This window comes from Trichosurus vulpecula, chromosome 9 (assembly GCF_011100635.1).
Source record: "Trichosurus vulpecula isolate mTriVul1 chromosome 9, mTriVul1.pri, whole genome shotgun sequence".
NCBI lineage: Eukaryota > Metazoa > Chordata > Mammalia > Diprotodontia > Phalangeridae > Trichosurus > Trichosurus vulpecula.
Window position 1 is genome coordinate 51,173,597 of NC_050581.1, and position 26,745 is coordinate 51,200,341.

The 26,745-nt window shown below is 35.5% G+C and overlaps 1 protein-coding gene across 1 annotated transcript in view; it reads right to left on the reverse strand.

Moving 5' to 3' along the window:
• Positions 1-7,202: 7,202 nt before the first annotated feature.
• C9H16orf72 (chromosome 9 C16orf72 homolog) overlaps positions 7,203-26,745 on the reverse strand; it is a 44,084-nt gene continuing 24,541 nt past the window's right edge. Inside the window, exon 4 of the mRNA XM_036738015.1 lies at positions 7,203-10,359. Within this exon, the coding sequence (XP_036593910.1) occupies positions 10,115-10,359 (245 nt within the window). The 3' untranslated portion in view covers positions 7,203-10,114. The remainder of the gene's footprint in view (positions 10,360-26,745) is intronic.

The window sequence follows — 26,745 nt, forward strand, 5'->3', positions numbered from 1 at the left end:
ACAATAATACTCTGTGCCAGGCACCGTGTTAGGCACTTGACCATTATCTCATTAGATCCTCACAACAACGCTGAGTGTGCCATTATATCTCCATTTTATAGATGAGGAAACTGAGGAAAACAGTAGTTAAGGGACTTGCCCAGAGTCAAACAGGCAGCAACTGTCTGAGGTCAGATCTTCCAGACTTCAAGCCCAGCATTCCATCAGTGGACAGTGCCGCCTAGCTGCCACTGCAAAGACCACCAGGTCATCACAAAAAAGACCAGGCCAGAGTGTGGCCAAGTACAGGACATTACCAAAAAAAAAAAAATTAACTGAAAGTATATTGTCCTATGTGAAGGTCATTGCTTCTTTTTTAACCTTAAATAACTTTACCAAGCAGGTATTCTGTTCTGTGGCTGCAGGAGTGAAGTATCCATCGTCCTTCCCACTCCACAACTTTCCCAAGAGGAAAATCCCACCAACCCAAGCTCATACATAATCTAAGTTAACCTACCACTTATCAAATGTGTAAAGCGTTTAGCACAGTGCCTGACACACAGTAGGCAGTTTAAATACTTGGTCCCTTCCTTCCCTCCCTCGCCCACCACTCCCTGGAGATAACAAGCTCAAACCAGCCAATCCCAGGACTCCTCCAACAACCCCAAAACACACTCTTTTCAAGAGAGAAGAGGTGATTCCAAGCTCAGGTACACGGAAAACACAGAAGCTTTCAAAGAAGAGGTGTCAAGGGAGGGAGATGGTGAATACTTCTCTGGGGAATGTTCCCAGATCACATTCCTTCTTACCAACAATTCTCACTCTTTCCAAAACTGTCATGAAGAAGAGGTTTGCAATTAGAAGATCTGGGTTCCACCACTTCCTGGAGAGAGTCACTTAAACCTATTTCTTTATCTGTAAAATGGTGACAATCATTCTTGTACTATCTATCTACCTTACAGGGCTGTTGGGAAGGAAAAATGAGATGTGTCTAAGTTTTGCAACCATAAAGCACTTCTTATAGATGTGTCATTACAACTACTCCATCATAAACACGACTTAACACAGAACTCATTCCTCCTCATCTAAAAAAAAAAAAGCAGGCTGAAGGTGACTAAGGTTGTTAACAAAAATAAAACACTCCCCATTCCCAGGACTAAAATGTTGAGTCAGAATCCCTGCCTTAGGAAACATCACCAACAGGTTAGTCATGTGGCAAGAATATAGACAACAAAAGGAAAGAAAAAGAAACAAGCACTTATTAATCACCTACTATGTGCCAAGCATCCTACAAATATTATCTCATTTGGTCCTTACAACTCTGGGAAGTATATGCTATTATTATCCTCATTTTACAGATGAGGAAAATTGAGGCAAACAAAGGTCAAGTGACTCACCAAGGTTCCTATAACTAGCCTCTGAGGGCAGATTGAAACTCAGATCGGAACTATCTACTGTACCAGCTCCTGGTGTTTCCCATATCCAGCTTATGTTTGCTCAACTTCATCACAACCTTTTCACTTGCTGCTTCACTTTCACCGTTGTAGTTCCAAGGTATCTGGGGTCAATGTACTTCAAATACAATGTGGTTTTTTAAAAAAATTGTTACTTTTGATTTATATCTCCTTAGTAGTCATGTACCTCATTGAGACTACTTCCTAGTCTATCTGTAAAATGAGAATATTGTACTAGCTTGCTTCTAAGTGGGCCTTGGAGGTAGGGAGACCTTGCCTCGGACATTGTGTGACCCTAGGCAACTCACATTATCTCTATTTGCCTCAATTTTGTTGTGAAGATCAAACAAGATATGTGCCTGGGCACACAGAAGGTCCTATGTAAATGTTAGTTGTTATTAAGAAAAGCACTTAGTAAACTAAACCATAAAGCATTATATAAATGTAAACAAATAGAATAGAATAATAAATATAATACACAATGTAATATAAATATAAATGGCTGACTTTCTTACATTTCTCAAAACACTGCCTTTCAAGACCCAACTCAAACCACCAGACCCAACCAAGTTTTTTTCTCTTACTACTCTGCCCAATGATCTCTTTTCTCATCAGAACTGGGATTTAAAGGGCTATCATGTTTTTCTGTATCATTGATCTGGCTCATTACACATGGCTTCATATTGTGTTCTTTTCCCAGTATTTGTGCTTTCTCTCCCTAACTAGGATTCATAAAAGGAACACATTCAACTAGGTTGAAACTTCCTAAAATCATTTAAAAGTTACCTCAAAGCAGAGCATCCTAATGGAGAAGGGCCAAATAGCCAGGTATCTCTAGCAACTCAAGAGTCAGAGACAAAAGAAAAAATACCTTAAAAAGCCATTAAGGTGCTTATTTGGAAAGCCCACATTACTGGCCTACCCCTGGGGAAGAACAACTGCAGGCAGCTTTGCTACCAACGTCTAGTGAATGGTTAGGTGGCAGTTCAGTGCCTTGTAGTACATTGATTGTTATCGTCCCTTTATTCACAGCCATCTATATCAATGATGCAACTGTATTTACTAGACGCTGGGAAGATCCATCTCTACCATTAGATAATTTCACGTAGGATCAATTTAAAGCTGGAAGAGATCTCAGTCTAGTCCCCTTATAAATGAAGACACTAAGAATCACATGCAAGATCACAGTAGTAAATAGCAGATCTAGGAATTGAAGTTGATTGGGTCCTCTAACTCTAAGTCCCTCATTTCGACACACAATTCTGCCTTTCTCCCAAGTCCCTTCCAGCTCTTCCTGTGAACCCTCATAAGGGTAAACCAGCATACCAGAAGCAAGATTGAAAATTAACCTTATAGGTGGGGCTGGCAAAGGGCTAGACAATTAGGTGATAGAAAAGTACATGTCTAATATGAAGGAAAGTCATCAAAAAAAACCAGAAAAAGGAAAGTGAAGATGTGGAGAAAATGTCATGGTTTCAGAGAAACCTGAATAAATTTGAATAAAGTTTTTTCTCTCACATTTCTATCTCTTTCATTATATTAAGCACAATCTTACAAGCAAACAAAATTATATAGAATCCATTTTTATGTTCTTGAGCCAGAAGTTTCCATTTAGTAGTAAAGTGGTATCTTCTAGATCAGGAAGTTTTACCTGAGAGCTTCCAAAATGGTTGTTTGTTGCTGTGTCCACACATCACTCTCCAGTTTTCTTCAACTTTCAGTCCAACCTTCCACGTTTAATGTTTGCAAAGACTTATTTATCTCAGTACTCTCATTTTACAGATAAGGACTTTGAGGCTGAGAGTGACTTGTCCAGGGGTCACCCACATAGCAAACATCTGAGGCAGGATATGAATAGAGGTATTCCAGATTCCAAATCCAGCACTGTATGCATGACACCTAGCTACCTCTATATGGGGATTGGACCAATATCCCCTTCCCCACATCCTCCAAGGAACCACATAATAATCTACGGTTCTTTCCAACACTCCACTCCCAAAACAATTCTGCAAACCCCCTCATGGATTTCAAAAAATTCTACCTCACATGTTGAGAAACCCTGGCCTAAATTAGCAAAGTGACTTTTAAGTACATAAAAAAGGAAAAAGGAGTAGTAAAACAAATATTCCAAGTCCTTTCATCTTAAACCAACATTATCCACCCCCACCCTGAAAGGATTTCCTTTGTAAGGTTCTTCTCTTTCCTGGTTGTCGGCCTCTGAGAAGTCTCCAGCTTTATCAATTAAATGTTCTTTTTACTATGTGGCACTCAAAACTCAGCTTGATATGATCTAAGCAGGATAGAGTAAAGCAGTACAGAGTACAGTTCTTTATTTGGGAACAGCATATTATTCTAATATCTATATATTATATATTTTTATTTATTATATAATTTATAAATATTTTCATTATATGATATTATACTAATATTCTAATACCAAATAAAATGCTTAAGGCTGCATTACTTTTGATGACTGCCATATTATTCTAAAATCCTATTAAAACTGAATGCCAAATCCCCCCTCCCAGATTTTTTTCAGTCCAATCACTTATCTAGCATTGCCTTGTACTTGTACATCTTGTATCTGCAAAATGAATTTTTTAATCCAAGGGTGAAATTTTACATTTATCCCTGTTAAAATCTCACACTATTTGATGTGACCCAATGTCTTTATTTGGAATACTGATTTTGAAAATTACTCCATTAGCTATTCCTCCCTATAGTGTCATCTGCAAATTTGCTAAGTATACTAACTTTATTCAAATCACTGATAAAATGCTGAACAGCACTGCCGAGCATGGCTGGATCCCTGGGGCATTCTATTGAAGCCTTCTTTCCAAGTTGATAGGGCATCATTAAGGATTATTCTTTAAGTCTGGCCATTCAACCAGTACCAAATATCCATCTAACATATCTCTCCAGTTGAAACCTGACTAGGTGCTGCATATATAAACTTCAATAAAGCAAATCCCTCATAGTGGTCATGCTCCAAATATCAGACTTTACTCCAGGAAAAAAACACACCCCCAATGATAAAATAACTATGACCTTTCTCAGTCACTTTGCTGCCCAAGGCCTCAGTTTTCTTATCTATAAAAGAATAAGTGGGGCTAGATGACTAGGGTCACTAGAATTAATCATTCTAGTACCACCTTAACTCAAAATAATTTTCCAGTCTAATAAAATAGCCTGTCATTGTAGCACCTGTACTAACAACTCATCTCATGCAGCTGTAGAATTCAGAGGATACGAGATTCTTAGAGTCAATATAAACGTCAATACCGTTTATCACAAGACAGTTACATTCAAATGGTCAGTGTTCCTTAGTAAGGAACTTTTTTCACAAGTTGATAATCCCTTAGAAAAAATTAACACTTAAGTCTCACTTCAGGTTTCCAAAAGGTTATGGAATATGCTTTATCATGCTTAAAACAACCTACCACTAAAAGTGCTGTAAATCAGTTGTGAGAAACCAATAGTTCAGGTTCTAGTTCATTTTCGAAACTACCCACATTTATTAAGTTATAGTACTAGCATTTACTAATTTATTACAGCAAATTTAGGACAGAGTCCTAAAAAAGTGCAACTTGAAACAATGCCTCAGGTTACAGATGTTCTCCTATCAGCAGGCATACATTTAGTATATATGGGAACACTAAAAGAATTAAAGGACACAGAAGGGGCTCTAAGGCTGACCCCTACCAGATCAGACAGAAAAGAATTTTTCTTTGGAAAATGCCCCACGGTCACTATGCTAACCCACCTCTAATTCACCTGCTCATTATGTACCACAGAGCAGTGACAAAGATAGAAACACAGATGTAGGGCTAGAAGAGAACTTCACAGGCTAGTCCAACCATGTCATTTCACAAATAAAGAAACCGAGGCCCAAAGATGTTGGGTAAACTTGTACCAAGTCAGATGGGTATTTAGCATCAGGAGGATTTGCAAACCCAGGTTCTCTGACTCCAGAGTCAGTGGTCTTTCCTCTATACTATGCCCGAAGTCATCAAGGAGCATTAAAATACTGATTCCCTCACAGGCCAACAACTGATATGACACATGATATGATATAGAAAGCACCACACCAGACTAGGACAAAGGAAATACTAACTCAATCGCCTTGGCTTTGGAGTCTTGGCTCTGTCACTGGCCTGCCGTTAACTTCAGTGAATGGAATTACTTCTGAAAATGAGGAAATTGTGTAAAAGACAACCACCTCCCTTCTCACTTTAACAAATTTTTCTTTCAAAGCAAATACCCCTGCACAGCCAAGTGGTAAATCATATCTTGCTATCAATTAATCAGTTTGTCTAAAACCTAAATAAAATCTATGAATACAAATTTTCATACTAAGTTTTAATAGGAAATTCATTTTACAGGAGGGGGTAGTGGAAAAAGAGAAGCAGAACGTAAGGACAAATCTAAGCAGAATGCTCTCGGGAGGAGACCCGGGAAACAGAGAGGGAAGCACAAGAAGTAGAAGACAGCATTCCTACCCCCTAGGTTTTGTCCAAGACCCTGCCATACTATCCCCTCAAAAACATGGGGCATGGAAAGTTGTACTATGTTATCAAGTGCGCATACACTGGTTTGACATCAGTAACTGGGATCCAACTGCATATTACCTATTAGTATAGATGTGCCTCAAATTGTGCAATTATTTCTTAAAAACACAGTAGGGCAATGGTGTCAAATTCACATAGAATGTTTCTTGCAAGTGGCATATAAGCTTAGAAAACCACAAATTAACATTATCTATGTTGTATTTTATCTTTATTTAGTTGAACATTTCTCAATTACATTTTAATCTGGTTCAGACTGCTATTCATTTAACATCTCTGTACTAGGGGAGCTTGTTATTGAAAGGAAATCTATTTCCTTTAAGTTTGGCAAAATAATTCATCATTCCTACCACTTCACAGACCGTAAGAAACTGCCACTGGATCTGGGTGGGGTAGCAACAGAAATGGGAACAAGTTACAACTGCCGGATGTAGCTGGTTAAGTATAAGAACCCATCCTGAGACAGCATTAGCAAAGGAAAAAGGACCAGGAAATCTAAACTCTAGTGCTATCTGTTAATAAGGAGCTGTGTGACTTTGGGCAAATTATTACTATCCCCGCCAAAAAAGCCAATGAAAAGTAATAATCTGTTAATCTCAAATCTAACTATTTAAAAAAGCTTGTACTCACGTGTATTAAATAACAAATGTCAACTTCTTGTTAATATAACTTCCCAAACTTAAAGCTGCTGTTTAGATACCAAATTAGTAATTTCTTGGCATTTTTACTTTCAATACATAGTGATATTCAACAATTTTTAATGCGTAAGCCAGGCTTTATTTCTCCTTTCACAGTGATACCTCAACTGCGCTAAGTATCAAACCTCTAACCACTTTCTCTTTGTTTCAATTTTCTAAACTATGTTATTTTTCCCAAAAAAATCTAAGACATTTCATAGCATCTTCACTTTTCCCACATTATGAAACTCATTAAATCCTCAAAATAAATCTCACCTATCTTTTTCTTCTCCCAAGAAAATTGCACCTTAAAAATTCCATTAGCTCTTAGGCATTTATTCAAAATTATACACCTTGAATCTGACAACTAGGCATTAAAATCAGCAACAACTTTAATTAATGAATTCTATTAGCCTGGCAAAACTTAATAGACTTTGGTTTCCTTTAGATATTAATTTTGTTTGTTTATATCAATTAGTGATCCAAGTATGATGGCCCGAAACAAAACTACAGACAAGCCCCAGTGGTTTATTTTTTAAATATTTATTAGGATTATGGTTTAAGGTGTATACTACTCCAGTTGGGTAAACCACATTTAAGAATTTGACTGCAGGACTTTGGATTCAGCCAAATGAGTTTTCCATTAATTTTGTTTTATAGTTTAGACATTATGAGTTTTAAATTTTTAATACTTTAGCCAAGCTCAGGTCACTGCAGTGTAAGATGTACTGAACCCACTCATGCCAAGTTAAGTCTGCCTACATGGAAACAGAACTGATCAGCTGTGGAGGTTAAAGGACCAAAGGATCAAGCAAGGTTAAGAAGTTCTGGTTTCCCAAACTAAATCATGTTTTAAGTTCAATGTACACTATTCTTAAAAGACCAAAAATGTCTTCTAAGAGCTATTTTTCCAAGAACAAACAAAAAAAAACACAAAATATCACACACAAAGGCAATCTTCCATGATTTGTTTTGAAACTGGCACAAGAAAGGTTTCAAAATCCTAAGTGCTGGACCTATTTTTCCTTTTAAGAAATTATTCCCCATTCTGCTCATGGGGAGTACATGCATCTTTTAATGGTTCATTTTGTATAGGGGTGGCAAATATAAGGACTGGGACATGGGAGTAGGAAAAGGAAAAGGATGTACTTTAAGTGACAACTAACATTAGAGATTAAATGAAATTGAAAAAAAGTAGCCAATATTAAAGTTTAAAAAAGTTTAATGGAGCCTGTCAGGCTTATAAATTGTGTTCTGGCAGACATTAAGACCTGCTTTCTCTTACCAAAGAAAATGGCACAAGTTTATCAAAATTTGACAATTTAGTGTAAAGGGTACTAGGACTAAGGTTCAGAGCACCAACTTAAAACAAAAAAAAAATTATTCAACTTGGAAAAGAGGAGCTAGAACAAAAGTACATAAGGGATGGATTAAGTCAATATGTTCCACTACCTCAAGTTCTCTTAGGCAAAGGAGCACCATCCACTCTTATATCACATCAATACACCCCAATTTCAGCATTCAATTTACAAGCAATAGAAAAACAAAGATGATCCTAGATGCATTTCTTGGTGAATTCTTATTAAGTGGAAGGCTAGGAAAAGTGTTCATAATACATAGGCATTTTCCGTTTCAGGTTAAATATGACAGTGCGCTATAATTCTACCTGCGGCTGTATTCCTTACAAGAGGCTGTTGAGAGAAAGTGTGTGTGTGTGTGTGTGTGTGTGTGTGTGTGTGTGTGTGTGTGTGTAGTGTGTATATGTAAAGAGGGTGTGTGAGTGTGTGTGTTCTGCAGAAATGGATGATTTTTAAAATCATGCCTAAATTTATGTCAGAATGGATTTTCATTTCAAGCTCAAGTATGAAAAATAAGGTCAAAAAAGGAGTCAAGAATTTCAATTCATTGCAAACTTTCAAAATTCTATTCACATCCTACCAGGCCAATGAGTATTATGGTCAACTTTAGTGCCAAATTTCATTTAAGTCTTCACAAGACTATAAAGTAGTTCAATAAACTGCAAACTTTAACTAAGTGCTATAATTAATTATTGGAAAATCCCTACATTGATTTGCAATGGTCTTGAGATAAAAACAGGAAATAACTGGTAATAGGCAAGGAAACACTCTTATCTTTGTCCTACGTGTGATGTAAGAATGCCATTTAGTAAGTTACAGTGACTTACATTAAGTGGCTTACATTAAGTTCTTCATCCAATGAACACTTACATTTGGTTCAAGGTATTAGAAGATGAAGAGAAAACATGCTTCAAAACATTGTAGCTATAAGAGGTCTTACATTTGTCCAGGAGTCTATTTGAAAGAACTTTTGTTTAGGTCTACCTAACAATTATAGAACCTGCATGAGATTCCATCTTTTCAAGAATGATATTCCAATTGGTTTCCCCTCCCACCCCCCTTTTTTATTTAAACAGTGATCATATCTTGTTCATTAGCAGGCAAAATACATACCTTTACCCTCCACCCAGCCCAAAGTTAACACCTGCCACAAACATGGGCATTCATGAGAAATGTAAAACTGGATATATAGTTGCATACGATACCTACCCCTTCACTAATACTGAACCCAAAAAGAAGCCTATTCTCAAATTTCACGACCTCTCTAAATTTAGGTCACTCAGAGTGTAGTCTGCAGTGCTTACGCTTACCACAAGGACAGTACCGGCATGTAAATAAGTACATTATATCATTTCAAAACTGAAAATTTTAAAGTCTATGAGGTTAATTGGGGAAAAGTTTAATATTGCTACTTTTAGAGCACTAAAACACACAAAGTGAATCCAATAAAGATCCTTGTATTGATTCAATATTAAGTATTAATTGCATGACCATCATAGCACCTCTTTACATTATCACACAATCACCAGAATTATCAACTGCTTTTAAAACTAAAAAGGGCACAGTCCAATATTTATAACTTGCACACTGTTACTATATAGAAACTAGGTGCATGGTACAGTGCTGCGAAAATGGAAGCCTGCAGATTTGACAAAGATGCCAAGTCATGTTTTAGACAATTTCAGTCAACTGGCAAATACTGTTGAAGCAAAATACTCAACACAGCAGGAAATAAAGGACAAAAAAGCATTCTATAACCAAATAAACATCTGATATTTCCTTTCCCTTTAAGAATACAAGTAAGGTCACTTTTAGCCTTGGAACGGATACATGTTTGCCTATGATGATCTTGCTAACTACTACACAATATCTGATGTCCTCTGCTAGGATTATAGTTTAAGAAAGCCATAGTTACAAGAGGCATCTACTGTAATACCTAAAACTTCCTTTATGGCAATCATTATTGAATTCACTTGTCTTAAACAGTGAACAAGGGAAGATGGCCTCATGTTTCCTTTTCAATAGTATGTTGAGGATCAAGTGGCTTTCAAGCAGCATGGTGGGTTTGAAAATTTTGCAGTTTAGATCATTCTGTTGCGTTTATGAGTTGGTGAGTCTGTAATGACATCGCCACATTGGGCTGAGGTACGCTTTCTAGTTCCACCATTGTCCAAGTGGAGTGCCATTTCTTCTGATATGAAAGTGTTCAAATCCACATCATGGAGTCCATTTCTCCTTCGACTAGCATTCGATCCACTGCTTACATGAGTAGGAGAGCCTGGAGTACTTGAACGAACGCTTATACTAGCCATTGCGCCACTAAGACCTAAGAAGAGAAAAAAAAAGTTTTAAAAGTTGCACAGTAATGCTATGAAGTGTAACATTTAAATTTTGCATTCTATCACATTATAAAATGATGGTATTATTACTGCCTGCATTTTGGTTTTAGTAGAAGCGCCAACCTTGTAGAAAGAGTAAACTGCTACCTGTCTACAAAAACTCCTTTTAGGGCATGAATGTGTTTTCACTATTGTTCTATAATACATAATTCTTTTGATATGTACTCTCATTTTAACCAGGTCTGGGCTGGCTGATTCCAAATCTTCACTTCCCCAGACTATTTTTAGACTTAACACACCTCTAGGGCCCAACCCAACAACTGTGGGAACTCCAAGGACTAAAAATTATCCAACTTTCCCCTGCAATGACAGCCTGCCTTTGATTAAAAGCCTTTCTGGATTTTGGTTTAAAGTTCTAGAAAATTCAGTAACAGGACTGAAGTCCTACCATTATACTTCCAGATGTAAAAGGTAAAAAGATGTGATTATGGCACCTAAAGCCCTGTTTGGGGAACCATGTCTACTGGGCTCTCTCTCCATGAAGTGAGATCTCAATCCTGAGTGACCTACGTAACTGTAAGCCTTCAAAATATACTTGGGGCAAATCTGGAAACCTGCATCACATCTATGTCTATATTCAAGGAAAAATTTTAACAGAAAATTACAACATCACAGTCAGTGGATTTAAATATTAAATTATGTTTTAATCTGAAATTATGGTCCCTTTCATAGTTACTTAAATTTGTCATACTACAACCCTAAGTAATCAACATTCTAAGACCAACAAGCTTGAAAACAGAGCTTTACATTTTTGTATTCGTAAAAATTTTGCTGAAAATACCACATTCAACTTCAGCACCTACTATATACAAAAGTACTATTCTAGATACAAAGGATATAAAAATGAAAAAACAACACAGCCCTTGGGAATTTTACAATCTAATTAGGGATCTGGAGTAGAGCTAAGACTAAAATCTAAACAAAGTACTTAAATAGTATGGGAAGAGATCATTTTCCGTTTTAAGGAAGAGTAAAGAGGTCAGCAAGATATCATGGGAAAGGTGGCAACTAAGCTGGACACTTGAATGAAAATCAATTTTGATAGGCAAGATTTAATGAGAGTGGCTTGAAGAAATAGGAAATGAAATCACTGAGGTAGGAGAAATCACTGAGGTAGGAATGGACAAAATGAGCTCAGAAACTACCTACTGTTCTAGGTTGGCCAGAATGTGTTAAGAAGAGAAATACGAAGTGGGGCAACTAGGTGGCGCAGTGAGTAGAGCATGGGCCCTGGAGTCAGGAGGACCTGAGTTCAAATCCGACCTCAGAAACTTGACACATGTACTAGCTGTGTGACCTTGGGCAAGTCACTTAATTGAAAAGGTATATCAGAACCAGATTATAGAGTGCTTTGAATAGTCGGTTAAGAAATAACATGTTTATATTATCTTTTATAAGATAAGCAAATGGAAGGCTTCTAAGCAGGCTAAAGATATGGTCAGACCTGTATAAAAGAAATATTTTTCTGGCAGCCACAAAAGATAGACTGTATAGAGAAAAGACTAAAGAGAGAAAAAAGCCTAAACTGTGATAAAGACAGTCAGTACAGAAAAAATACAGAAGATACCATGGGACATTTTATTGATTCCACGGGACCTGGCAAACAGTTGCATGGGGTGAGAGGAAAACAATCCTAAACACAAGAGGTTCTGCATCTGAATAACAACAGAATGGTCATGTAACTAGGAAAGTTTTGTGAGGAAAGGAGATTTGGAGTCTGAGGGTAATGTGTACAGTTTTAAAACATGCTAAGTTGCAGGGTACCTACACCCTGGCAGAGTTGTAGGAAATATAGGGCTGGAGCTCAGTACACTGTTTGGTTTTAGCTATTATGTAGATTTGGGAATTCATGGCAGGGATGATAATTAAAGCAATGGGAATGAACGAAATTCCCCAGACAAAAGAACATAAATTAGAACTGTTAAATAAGCACAGGAGTAGGTGAAAGAACTGGTAGAGGGTACAGAATGTTTTATGACTCTCAGATATATTCTTCGATGTTTGGTGTCTTAGTTTTGTCTGTTTTTGGTTGTTAGATGGAAGAATGCATGAGGAGAGGAAGGATAAAAGAAAAGCAAATCCAGAAGTGAAGTGAGGTAAAAACAAAAGGCAACAACAATACAATTTATTATTTAAAGGTTCTGGTAGAGAGGGAAGCATTAAAGAAGAGGGAATGATGAATAAAAGATTTCAGAAGGAAGAGGAGGGACATAGGGCACAAAAGGGGTTAGCCTTGGCAAGGACAGCTACTTAGTTCTTCTAGAATAGGAAAGGAACAGTTGAAGATTGGTTTTTGAGGTACGGAGTAGGAAATAAGAGGGAGCTGACAAAAGATGGCCTTAATCTTAGTCTAAATCTTAGAAGCCTTCCATTTGCTTATCTTATAAAAGATAATATAAACATGTTACTTCTTAACCAACTAAAAGAAGACAAGGTCATCTACAAAGGCAGAGTTGATTAGGGACAGAGGTAGGGACAGTAGGAATTGATACAGCTAAGTCCCTAAAGAACTAGCCCCTTTATAAATTAATAAACTGCTAGGTTAAATGCCCAAAGTTACAATTACAAAGTAGCAGGGCTGTGACTCAGTCTTCTCACTGAAGTCTAGTGCTTTTTCTCTTATACTAAGGAAAGAATAAAAGTACATCAATGAAAAATATAATTATTAACAATCCAGGAATATTGGGGGGGGGGTCCTGAAAGGTAGAGGACAGTGAATTGTTGAAATGAATACCTACAGGGTCAAGACAGAAGAGAGAAGTAAAACTAGAACACTGGAAACTAACATGGAAAACAAGGATGGATCAAGAGATTGGTTGAGAAGTTGTTCCTGTAAGCAAGAAGGGACAGAAAATTTAGAAGGGAACTTCAGAATCAAGAATCTTGGTGCATAAGAGCTTCAGGTGATAGATCTAAGCTGTATGAGCAGAGTGAAGATGAAGTTCATGGGAGTGGCAAAGTATAGCCAGGCTATGAAAAAAAATCAAAGTAAATGAATACTAGTAAGTAGGAAGAAGCCTCAATTAAGAATTTTTAAAAGGAAATAAAAAGTACAAACCAGGGATGAAGATCAGACAAGAGAGTAGGACAGATCAATAGATGGCAACAAGCATCAAGACAGAATAAAAAAAGCATAGTGGTACAATTAGTAAATGAAGGCTGACAGAGCAAGGACATAGAAAAGACAAGGAGAAAAGAATACACAAACTCCTCATAAGTCCATAAATTCAGAGTTTGAAGGGTCCCAAGAGAACATCTAATCCAATCCCCTCATTTTTCAGATGAGGAAACTGAGGCTTTTTGTGGTTAAGTGGCTAGCCCATGGTGAACACAACTAATAGTGTCAGAATTGAATCCAAGTATTCTTGACACTTAAGTTCAGCATGGTAAATAAGCACATTATTCATCTCTTGCTGTTCCTATAAAAGAAGGGTCAATGAGAAGAGTGGCCAGCCCTGAAGAGTCTTCAGGAAGAGACTACTTACTTACCTTTGAAGGTTAAGGCTTTTGTTAAATATTCAGCAATATAATGTGAAATTAATTTTAACTGTGCAAAATAGATAAGACTTTTGAACTTAAAAAAAAAAATCAAAAAGAAAAAGCCAGGAAAACAAAATTAAAGAAATCCAATGTGATGGAAATTTTAAGAATAAGGGTACACTGCTAACAATCATAATAAACTATTACTACTACTTACTCCATGTCTAAATTTTGCCTGGTCTGCAAGGTCTTCTATATACTCTGGTCCCACAATATCTAATCTTATCCAATTCCACTTCTGTTCACACACCCAATCTCCCCCACTACCTCCCCTGTCCAACACATACAACATCCTCATTTCCTATTTCCTTGTCTTATATTTATATTTAAGTTATTTCTCCCTTCTTCCCTTCTCTTCTTCCCTATCCCCCACCTAAAATTCTACCATCCCTTTCTTCTTAAGACTCAGATAAAATTCCAAGTAACTCTATTACAGATTTAACCCCTCCCCTTTCTCTGCAATCCTATCCAACTGTCAGGCCCGTATGGTTCAGATTTTAATTACTGTTTCTTAACTGGTTTGAGGTTTTCCTTCTCTGTCTCCTACTATGTTACATTTCTCAAGGGTAAAAATCATGTCTCACATCTTATACCTACCACCCCAGAACCTAGCATAATAATGAGCACTTATATACTTATTAATGAACTAACTTTCCTAACTTTGCGTACAAAATAAGTTACTCAGTTCTGAGTAGATAGTACAATAATAACAATTTACACAATAACAATAACAAACATTTTACATATCACTTTGAGGTTTGCACAACACTTGCCAAATCTTATCTCATTTGGTTCATTTCATCTTCACAACCCTAGAAGGTAGGTACTATTATCATGCCCATTTTCAAATGAAGAAAGCTGATGCAAACAGATTAAGTGACTGGCTCAGGGACAGTTATTTTGTAAACTATACTCAGAAATAAATATGACTATCACATATTGGTATGCACATTGTATTGGAATTCACAGTCACTTTGGACTTAATAATTAAAAAAACACCTCATGCCCAGGCCCCAACTTCCTCTCATCTCTCATCCCCATCCCCCTTTAGCATATAGGAGAGCAGTCTGGGGACTATTTGTACCTAGACACCACACTAACTGCCCATAATTAGCTCTATATATGCTATAAAACTGCCTAAGAAAATTTAGCCACAGAATATTCTTATGTTTAAAATATATTGATTAAACTCATAATGCCAAGGAGGGAGGTTTGCAAACATGGAATATCCTCAAAGATAACTCAAATGAGAGGACAGAGAAGATATTTTGGGATACAGAAGAAATTAAGAATACTGTTGTACTGAAAAAAATTTCAGCCAAGCAAAACTTTTGGTGCCTACATAATGTTATATTTAATAAAGGGAAAAAACACTAGCACTTAAGTTTCCCATGTAATAACTATTCACATGTGCAGTCTGGGAAATATTATTTTAATACTCCACAGTATATATGTATATAATATTCCAAAATTTCATCTGATTTTTGATCACTTCAGTTCCTTTGTGACTGTACCTAGTTCTAATAGCAGTTTGAATATTACAATGGAATACTTGTAAGCAACATTAAGTTCTTCCTATCATGATCACACTGGTAGTTAATATATTTCCTGTTTTTTAGCATTACAATATTTCTTAAAATGTAAAAATCAATTAAAATTAGAGTTTTAATAGAGCCTATGAACCTTGAAAGATTTACTTAACTTGTACATTAATTGCAACTTGATATTTGAACAAGATCTTTCCCAACTATACTATATAAAAGTTGGATATACTATTTTGCTATTCAGAAAACTCATGTTCTCAAAGATATATCATTTGGTGACGTTAAACATACCCAACCCTCAACAGGTTTCATTTATTCTAATTTGAAACTTCATGTCCTTTTTTCCAGTGAAGTTTACCTGCCTCCTTCTACCATAAAGAGAACATAAATTTTATTAAATGTCAACTACACAAATGAAAAGGTTTTAATGGCCCATATTTTATTTTTAAAACCACTGAAGTTAGTTTTGGGAAATTTTAACCAAAGCCATGGAAATAATCAAAACATCTTAAACCCAAAATGAAATATTTGATAATTCAGAAGTAAAAATTAAGCTTATTACAGACTTAGAAGAAACTAGGCAGTACAACAGCTTATACAATATAAGCTGACATTTTTGAAGTGCCAATGTTCGTTATGGAGCGAATGGCAGGTGGGGGGCGGGGGCAGAATGGATGAAGAAATGAGAAATAAAGTGTAAGATTTAACAGCTATCAATTACAGCTTTGAAAACCAATTCCGATTTTTAGGAGACTAATTTAAAATGCTAACAATGAAACAAAACCAAATTTGGAGGTCCACTTAATATGCTCTAGATTAAATGGTTAAAGATAAATTAAGAGAAATTTTATTTACTAACAGAATTTGTTTTCAAGAATAAACTCATGCTTCTGGTACTGCAAAGAATCATGTAAATATAGTAGAAGGGATCCTCCTTATCAGAATCAGACTAAATACATTTAAACTTAAGAATATGTATTTTCTATCTCTAAAATTTAAGTGAATATTGAGTGAGAGCTTAAAATGTAAGGCGGATAATTTGGCAATATAAATGACATGACTAATGAATCCCACTTCCAATTTTATTCTGTTTGCCAACTCTGACAACTGATTTCAATAAAGCGGCCAGTAATTCTGCAGCAATCTTGTAACACCTAAGAAGTACTGAACTATGCAAATTAGCACCCACTGGGGAAAAAAAATACAAGCCATAATGAGAACATACAGAGCTTCACAAAGCCAGGACTCAAGCCAGTTTTGCTCTTCTACTATTCTGCTAGGTTTTATCCTACCCCTAGGAAGCAACAATTTTAAAATCCCACAATTTGAATAATCAAAGTGATTAACGTATATATTATTTTTGGCAATGCATAAAATGTCCTTGTAATGCACAATTGCCAAATATTTTCAATAACTTCTTGCTTTTGAAGTTTATACTATTCCAACAGCCATAAAATCATCCCCAACAAGGTATGTAATTTCTGAAATTATGTAAATAAAAATTTCACAAAAAAAGTATCTTACATGTGCCAAAAGAACTCAGTATTTTAAAAATTCTTCCCCACTCCACCAGTCTACTCTTGGTCCCATTTCTCCTCCCCACTCTATGGTGTCTCACCCCCACCCACTGCAGTAAATTTTGATTTTTAATTCTAGATTTTGTTAGTGAAATAGATACTGAAGATACACACATGATCAGTCACAGCAAGAACTTCAAATTATGCAAGTAGACCAAAATTCTTAAGATTTTTTTTTATAATTTCAATAGTAAATCATTTCTCACAGGGTTGAATGTTACAAGTGAATTATTACTGTTGTTTTTGTTACATAGGACTAGACGAGTTATGATCCTACTGACCGCTGGCAGGGGCTGGACCTCTAATTTCACTTGTCCTGGGAACTCCCAGAAAAGTAAACTCTCTACAAATGCAAATCAGCACCTTCAAGAACTTAGAGAAAGTGTTTTTAAGCTGGCATCCAAATAGATTTCAAATGGTCCATGAACTTCCATGAATTTGAATGGGATAAAAAATTACATCTTTATTTCCATCAAACTACAATTGAAATTTAGCGTTTCCTTCCATTATAAATGTAAGCAACAAACCACAATAATATTAGCAGCACCTGTGACTTTCAAAAACAGAAATCAGAAATTTTCATATTACATTAGCTACATTATGTCAACCAGATTTCAAACATTACATGCACATCACCTTATCAAAGAGACAACACAGTTTAATGAACATTTTTTTTACACTGGCATTTACACTGGCAATATAAAACTTAACTTGCCTACTATATTTTTAAATGTATTGTCTTATTAACAATTTAATTTAAAAAGCAAAAATAAATAAAAAGCATACAAATTCTTAATATCTGATTATTTTAAATTGTTTCCTTTTGTAATCCTAATGGGGCTTTTTTTGTTCATTTAAAAACATTATTCTGAAAAGGGTTCCAAAGGCTGCAGACTACCCAAAGAGTCTATAACACAAAAAGATTAAGAACTCCTGTCTTGAGAGGTTGCATGGAGCACTGAGAAGCTAAGTGACTTGCCTGCTTCCAAAGCTTGCTCTCTTTCTATATCCACTCTAGCACACTTCCTCTCTCCTAATGACCATGAGATCTCAAAAATATTATCAGTTCTCAATTTGGGAGAATATAGAGGAGAAAAGATGTTTAGACACTATGCTTTTCACTTGAGTATACCAATGAGTACTACATTTTGGGAAACGCAAAAAGTTTGACAGTATCCAGAGAAAATGAACCAGGATCGTTGGAAGAGTGGTTTTAGCCTGAAGACAGATTTCATTGGAACCATGATAATAGTATCTGAAGGGTTGCCAGATGGAAGAGGGATTGGATTTGTCTAGTTAGTCCTAAAGGGAAGAGCTAGGAACTAAGAAAGTCAGACTTAGACTTGACTGAAGGAAAAAATTTAAGAATTAAAGTTTATTCAAAAGTGAAAAGGGCTACCAAGGGAGGGAGGGTGTCCCCTATCACTGGAGGTTTTCAAGTAGAAGCCAGATGACTACTTATTGTTCTTATGTTGTACAGGCTAGACTAGATGGCCTCAGAATGCCCTTCCAAATCTGACAGCTTGTGAGTGTAAATTGGTTACTGAGGACTAAACATGGTATTACAGTTCCAAGTGCATGACTACTTATAAGAAATTTTAACCCCATTTTTACCTTTTCAAAAATAGAAAAAATAGACTGAAAGGCTATCCCTTTAAACATAAACTGTTAATTCCTAAGACAGGAACTCAAGTAACTTAAACTTAGTGAGAAAAGGAAAATTTAAACTTTTCATTTTTAGTGCACTTTGATGGTTTTAATGGCAACTGCACCCTGAAGGTTGGTTTTTTTTAAAGACAATTTTAATAATACAAGCTTTCAGAAAAGCCTTTATAAAAAAAAAAGAATTTTTAAGTAATACAATTTTAAGCAATTAAAGTTGTCTTGGTACATTAATTTCTTATAATTTAAATTCCAAAATTCATTAACACTAGTATTCCAAGATTAATAGCATACAAGCAACCACAGTTTTCTTGAAGGAAACGAAAGAATAGAATAAAAGTATACAGGACTTTGAAAAATTACAGAGCTATCAAGTATCCATAAGTTAAATTCCAGTAGTTTGCTACACATGAACTTTCTTTAACAACAGTATTAAAACAAACCTTAGGAAAAAATTTTATTAGCTTACATACTTGACAATACATATTTAACTATGTGGACTTGTGATTTTTCTTCTTTTTTTAAATGGCAGGGGTGAAGGAAAAACAAGAGGAGGAACAAATAAAGTGAAAGGAAAGAAAACTGAACACAAATACTAAATTGATACTTAAATATCTAATAGTAACTGCTCAAATTTTACTCAGCTATTTAAAAATCTTGGGTTCCAAGGACTCCCTTTTATAGCATTCTTCCTAATAAATATTATTATCTATGTTGCTCTCTGGCCTGCTTTTAATTTCCTAATTATTGGGCACAAACCTTACTCCTACACATTTCTTATTCCAACCCTTGCCCCAACTATACTTCTGTGTAACTTGTAATATGCAATCAAATAAATGGATACATTTATTTTAAGTAGTTTAGATAAATTACTCTACTGGACACAAATGCCATAGAAAATGGCCAGGCAACTATCATAGCCTTGATGGGAGAAAGTAAAATGTAAGTGACTCAGATTACCTGGAATCAGAGCCTCCGAAAATCAAAACACCATACTTTGGCTCCAGCACTGTCCTAGGGTATCAGAATGCCTGTCCTGAGATATCAAAAACAAACTTTCCATAGGAGTAAACAAGAAGTTAGCACCGATCTTGTCAAGCTAGGATTCCTGTCAAAATGGTATTAAAGCTACCAGAAATTCTGTATTCTCCTATTCAACTTATCCTGATGCAAAAATTTTTAAAAGCAATTTACTAATGTGTTAAGTAGCCCCACCATTTTACAGAGAAAGGAAGTAAAGCAAGAATTTTTTAAAATAGTTTTCCAAAGGTACAAGGCAAGACACTGTAGAACAAGGAGATAAGAGAACTTAATCATCCTATGAATTATTACCCAACTATGTAACTGGGAAAATACATCAAATGTATACCACTTAAATGGTGTGTTTATTATTCTACCAAGAAATTACTTAAAACTTTAAGCTATAATAAAAAGATGTTACAGGTTATCAAATACAGACCACTCCCTTTGTAGAAGAGAGAGACTGAGACCTAACATTAAGGGACATGCTCAAAAATGTATATATAGTAAAACGCCAGAATTCAGATTTAAAATCAAGTACTTCTATTCCAAATTCTGCTTTATTTCTACTGTACAATACTATCCTGCCCAATCATTCCTCCAGATTTTTATCATCTAAAAATTATTTATGCGAAGAATACATTAGTACAGAGCACTAAAGCTAGAGAAATCAAGAGCTCAAAACAAAATTCTAAAACTCTTACTTTAAAAAAAAATAAGAAGTTCACAAATAAGAACTTCACTAAAAGGCCCTTGTTGTTTCTTTGGTTCTCCAAACAAGAAACCAGTTATGTAGCTGAAATTTTCAATACTTCACTGAGAACCATTACACTGTTGTGACAAGTGAATTTTGGATATGAAGTATTTACAATTGAATTTTTAATATAAATCAAAGAACTTTGAGGGGAAAAAGCTAAATGTGCAATGTTATCTATTTCTACATTTCATTAAATCACAGTTCTACCTGAGAATAGACTGGATATACTCCTTATAGAGATGCCTAAGATCACAAATCACACCCTTATTTAGAAATCTGAGAGCTATTATTTCAAAGTTATGAGACATCAAATAATTCTGGAGTTTAGGTCTAGTTTATGCCTAGGTCAAAAACCTGTTAACCACTAAATTCAATACATGGAAACCAGTAACCAATAGGCTTTAAAAGAAAATTAAGTCTTTTACTCCCACATCCTACATATGTAAATCAACTGTTTGTTGAAGTCTGTTTATTACAAAGACTTGTCTTTTCAGAAAGGTAATGATTCAATTTATCAAACTGAATCCATAGCGGCTGGTGGTAATGGAAATGACTCATCAAGAAATTTACTATTTCTTTGCCAAAATGAAGCTAAACCAGCATTTGGTTTCTTAACCAGAATTAGGCTGAGAAAGAGCAAATACATTTCAGTTTCTTGAGGTGACTGAAGTCATAAGAGGATTTAACCAAAAGAATAATTTCTCCTGTGAGTTCTCAAACATTCTCAGTCCAAACTTTGTTTACCACTCCTACACCCTAAAGATCCCATATACTCAAACATACCATTTAAAACTATTTCCTTTAACAGAACGCCACCTTTGAAGTGACCAAGGGTTTTTTTGTTGTTGTTATTGGTTAATAACAAATTCCTAAGCCATGCAGAAAAAAAGTATAGTGTTTATTAGCTCTCTGTTAACCAACAAATTTATTTCAGTCTTTAGTTAACCTAACACAAGTTAATACTGCTTTCTCAACAGTATGGACACTATGTCACAACTTTTATCCAACTTAGAAGAAATTCCAAGAGTTTACAGGCATAAACTTAAAACAGAAGTCTCCAAGTCTCAAACTACTTGGCTTTGGTGGTGAAAAAAGCTCATAATTCCTCCTACTTGACCCCTACTACTCAAAATGTGCCCCAAAAGTGCATCCATTTTGCCTCCTCCCTTCAGTTGTTATCCCCAATTCTTCCCTTTTCTACACTCAATCCAACCCTTTTTGCCCATCCCAGCTAAACTAGGCTCCATTTCTGTTTTCCAAGGTGACTAGCTAATATAATGATAAACTTACTGTACTAATGTGCTAAAAGAAGGGACTAGGGCAAAAGAGTGGGTTGAGGTTGCAAAGAGGCAGATTTACAAGTACAGCAACTCAAAGGTAGAATGAACTGCACCTGAAGGCAGTGGGTTCCCTCTCATTAGGTGTTAAGATGAAGTGTGACCAACTGTAGAAGATACTATAGATCAGAGGTCAGCAAATGACAGTCAATCACCCCAAGCTAAGAGATTTTTTTTTAACATTTTTAAGGTTTTATTTTATTTAAAAATATAAAAACCATTCTTAGCTCCCTAGCCATACAAAAACAACAACAGGCGGTGGGCTGGATTTGGCCAATGGGCCTCCTTAGGTTCTTAAACTATAGGGTCAAATTCTGTAAGCTCTCTAGGAAATCCTTCCTTTTAGTTCCTAGGATATTAATGTATGTTATCATAAAGATCTCCCAGTGACAAATTATTAACTGGTCTATTAAATTCTATAAAAATCTCTTGATACCAACTAGAAAAATACACAAGCTATGAGAGCTCTTCATAGTTCTAAGTAGAAACTGTTGAGTTTCTCTTCTCCATTAATAGATAAGATTCCAACCCCTTCCAAGGAACACTTGGTTTCCAAAATCAAGGTGAAGTTCAAGCACCTAAAAGAAAAGGCAAGGGTCTTCTTGAAAGATTTAAAGATATAGCTGATATATTTGGCCAAGATCCTTTCTGAATCATAAATTAACCAAGTGCTGAAACTCAGGTAAACCAGTGGTCTCTCTCCTCCCTGAAACTTAGGTTTTAACAGATCCAGCCTCTCAGAAGGAGCCATCAAAGCAGATCTCTATTATTAACCCATGTTCAGTGCTTTGAGGGCTTCAAGTTATTGGGATAATAAAACATGAAAAGGCATGAACCAGAACAAAATGTCATTTCTTTAATTTCTATTAAGACTATACAGATTATTCATGTGATTTCTTTAGTAATTTTAAACATAAAATGTAGTTCTAAATAAAGTTTGAAAAGACTGGAGAAAATATTAGGTGCCATGGAGGTGGTATCTGCAATATATTCCTTTTGCTAGAGAAGTACATATGCTAAATAAGGTAGGCTGAAAATGAGCATGTTTGAATTTAATTTAAAACAACAGAGGAAGCATGGTATAGAAATACTGCACTTGGAGTCAATAGATTAAGGTTTAAGTCATTTAACCACTGTGCCTAGTTTCTTCACTCCCTAACAAGGATAACAATGTATATAGTGGGTACTGCATGGGGTGGAGAGGAAAGCACTTCGAACACTTCGAAAACTATAAACTATTATTTAAACTTGACTAATTCTTCTGTATATAAACAATTCAACCATCTTATATGTAGACTGCTGACTTCCATAAAGGAAGTTCTTTGTTCTTTGATTACGGAGCTTTTCGAAATGTATAAAATGCAAGTACCACCAGAAAGAGTTATACCTTAAGTCTTATTAATTAGTACTTAGCTAAATAGTATAGTGGGATTAGCTGATAGCCAGCTAAGAGCAAGAACAGCAGAAGAGGTTGAGAAAAGACAGGTTTGTCCACATCATGGCACAGAAATGAACAGTGATCTAAGATTTATGCCAGCACAGTGGCATGCTATGGCAGGTTAAAATGAGCTGGGAAAAATTTAAGTACAGTCTAAAAAGCTATGTCTACTATTAAAAGACCATCCCAATCAAGGACAGAGAAAATCATGATCATAAGATAAATCACCAGGGGCTGAAGTTTCAGACTCAAGATCAACTACTTCCCTCTGTAAATTCTCCCCACCCAATTAAATGCAAAATATCCTTCATCCAGGTACAGTCACCTTCCCACTTTTACAGCAAAGGGGACAGATTAGTAAAAGGTTTGGAGAGCATTCTAAGACTCATAATCTTTGTGATAGGACCAATGAGCTGTCATACAACTAGAGAAACCATAATTTTCATTATAAATGAAATCTGAAGAAAAAGCTTACTGATTGTCTTCAGAAAGTCCAAAAGTAACAGAAACATTCCAAATACTTATAAATAACAAACAAAAAATTCTCTATGAAAATAATCATAGCTTATGCACTAAATTCCACTGGAAGGAATGAAGAGGTAGAGAAATTTTGTGGAAAAATTTAGCACGATCCTTCAAATTAAGTCAATGTATTTTGATACTTGGGGAACTTCAATCCCAAAAGCACCAGGACAGTGAAAATTATTGAATAATACTATTCAGCAGCAAGAAATAAATCTAAGGCCTATTCAAAAGCCTCACACTTGTTCGTTATGAATGCTTTCTTCAAAGAGAGCCCAAAAGCAATGGACATAAAAAAAAAATCATGTTAAGATGAAGTAGAATTAATCACTTGAGAATCAGTTTCTATATGCACTCAGTTCAACCACTTATAACAAAAGTTAAAGTAATTACCAAGTTAGAAGGAAAAAGATGAAAAAATACTGGGGACAATTACAGCAGCTCTAAAGCAGCGTGTTAAAAATGAGTTAATTCTGAAAAACTAGAAATGGATAAAGTAAGACATTAACTGTTAATTAACATTAACATTTTGAAAGAAACAATAGATTCAAAGTGGTTGGCACAATAAGAGGTCAGAAACAGCTTTAACCAAGACAAACTCCATGCCAAGAAAAGAGACATGGTTGTCAAAGGGTTCCTAACCTGGGGGTCCCTGATTTTTTTTTTTAATTCTAAGAACTGCATCTTCAAGATAATCAGTTTCCTTTGCAATCCTATGTATTTTATTCACTTAAAAAATTACTCTGAGGGTCCATAGGCTTCACCAAACTACCAAAAGTGTCTAACACACACACACACACACACACAAAAAAGGTTAAGAACTTTTATACTGGTTCAGAGTATAATAATGATGGTATTGAAGACTATAAATGAGTAGAGTATTTCTTATAAAACAGCAGAAAGCATTTTAAATAATCAGATTACAAAGTGCTTAGAGATCATCCCCAAAGAATTTGCAGAAAAAATGTCAACAGCTGACAAATGTCATTTTTATCTTGACCTATTTTCATTAGCTTTGAGGGTAGAAACACCCACAATTGCATTCTACCATCTCAGTAGTCACTCTGGGGAAATGTCACTAAAAAGATGAAATAAGCAGAACTTTGTTCCAAAACATAACTTTGTATTTGGTTAGATCTGAATGCAATCAGAACAAATCCAGATTAGAGGCAACATATTTTCTAAGGCAGACTAAGCTCAAAATAAGACATGTCAAAAGGGGGAAATCCCATAATTACAGAAGAGATTGTCACAGTGCAAATAATACCGCCCCCCCCCCCCAAAAAAAGAACCAAGAAAGCAGTAAATACTGAAACATGTCCTTCTTTAAAAATAAAACAATGGCCATAAACTATATTATAAAGCAGCAGTCATCAAAACTACTTGGTACTGGATAAGAGAGGGGTGTATCAGTGCAATAGGATAGGTAGACAAGATGCAGTAGTCAATGAATATAGTAATCTACTCTTTGATAAACCCAAACAGTCCAGATTCTGGGATAAGAACTCACTATTCCACAAATACTGCTGGGAAAATTGGAAAACAGTATGGCAGAAATTGGGCCAATATCTTACTCCATATACCAAAATAAAGTCAAAATGAGTTCACAACTTAGATATAAAGGCTGATACTATAAGCAATTTGGGAGAGAATGGAATAGTTTACCTGTCAGACTTATGGAGAAGGGAAGAATTTATGACTGAACAAGAGATAGAGAGCATCACGAAATGCAAAATCGATAATTTTGATTTTGTTAAGTTGAAAAGTTTTTGTACAAACAAAGCCGGTGCAACCAACATTAGGAGGGAAGCAGAAAATTGGGAAAGAATTTTTACAACCAGGGTCTCGGACAAAGGCTTCATCTCTGAAACATACGGGGAACTGGGTCAAATTTACAACAATACAAGTCATTCCCCAATTAATAAATGGTCAAAGGATATGAACAGGTAGTTTTCAGAGGAAGAAATTAAAGGTATCTAGTCATATGAAAAAATGTTCTAAATCACTATTAATTAGAGAAATGCAAATCAAAACAACTCTCAGGTACCACATCTCTCCTGTCAGATTGGCTAACATGTCAAAACAGGAAAATGATAGAGATGGAGAAGGTGTGGGAAAACTGAACACTAATGCATATGGGTGGAATTGTGAACTGATCCAACCATTCTTGAGAGCAATTTGGAACTATGCTCAAAGGGCTATAAAAATGTGTATACCCTTTGACCCAGCAATACCACTTCTAGGGCTGTATCCCAAAAAGATCATACAAGAGTGAAAAGGACCTGTACGTGCAAAAATATTTATAGCAGCTCTTTTTGTGGTGGCAAAGAATTGGAAATCAAGGGGATGCCCATCAATTGGGGAATGCCTAAACCAATTGTGGTATATGAATGTAATGGAATACAATATATTGTGCTATAAGAAATGAGGAACAGATGAACTTCATAAGAACCTGGAGAGACTTATATGATCCGATGATGGGTGAAAGGAGCAGGACCAGGAGAACATTGTACACAATCACAGACACATTGCTTCTATGATGACTAACTTTGATAGACTTGGCTCCTCTCAGCAATGCAAGGTTCTAAGACAGCTCGAAAAGACTCATGATGGAAAAGGCTAGCCACATCCAGAGAAAGAATTACAAAATCTGAATGCAGATTGAAGCATACTATTTGCTCTTTTTTTTATTTTTTGTTTTGTTACATCTTTCTCATGGTTAATTTCATTGGTTATTAATTCTTTACAATTTGATTATTGGGAAAATAAGTTTAATATGAAGGTATATAGAACCTCTCTCAGATTACATGTTGTCTTGGTGGTCAAGGAAGAGAAAATTTGGAACTCAAAAACTTATAGAACAGAATGTTGTAAACTAAAAAAAAATAAATTAAAAAATAAAACTATGAAAATTAA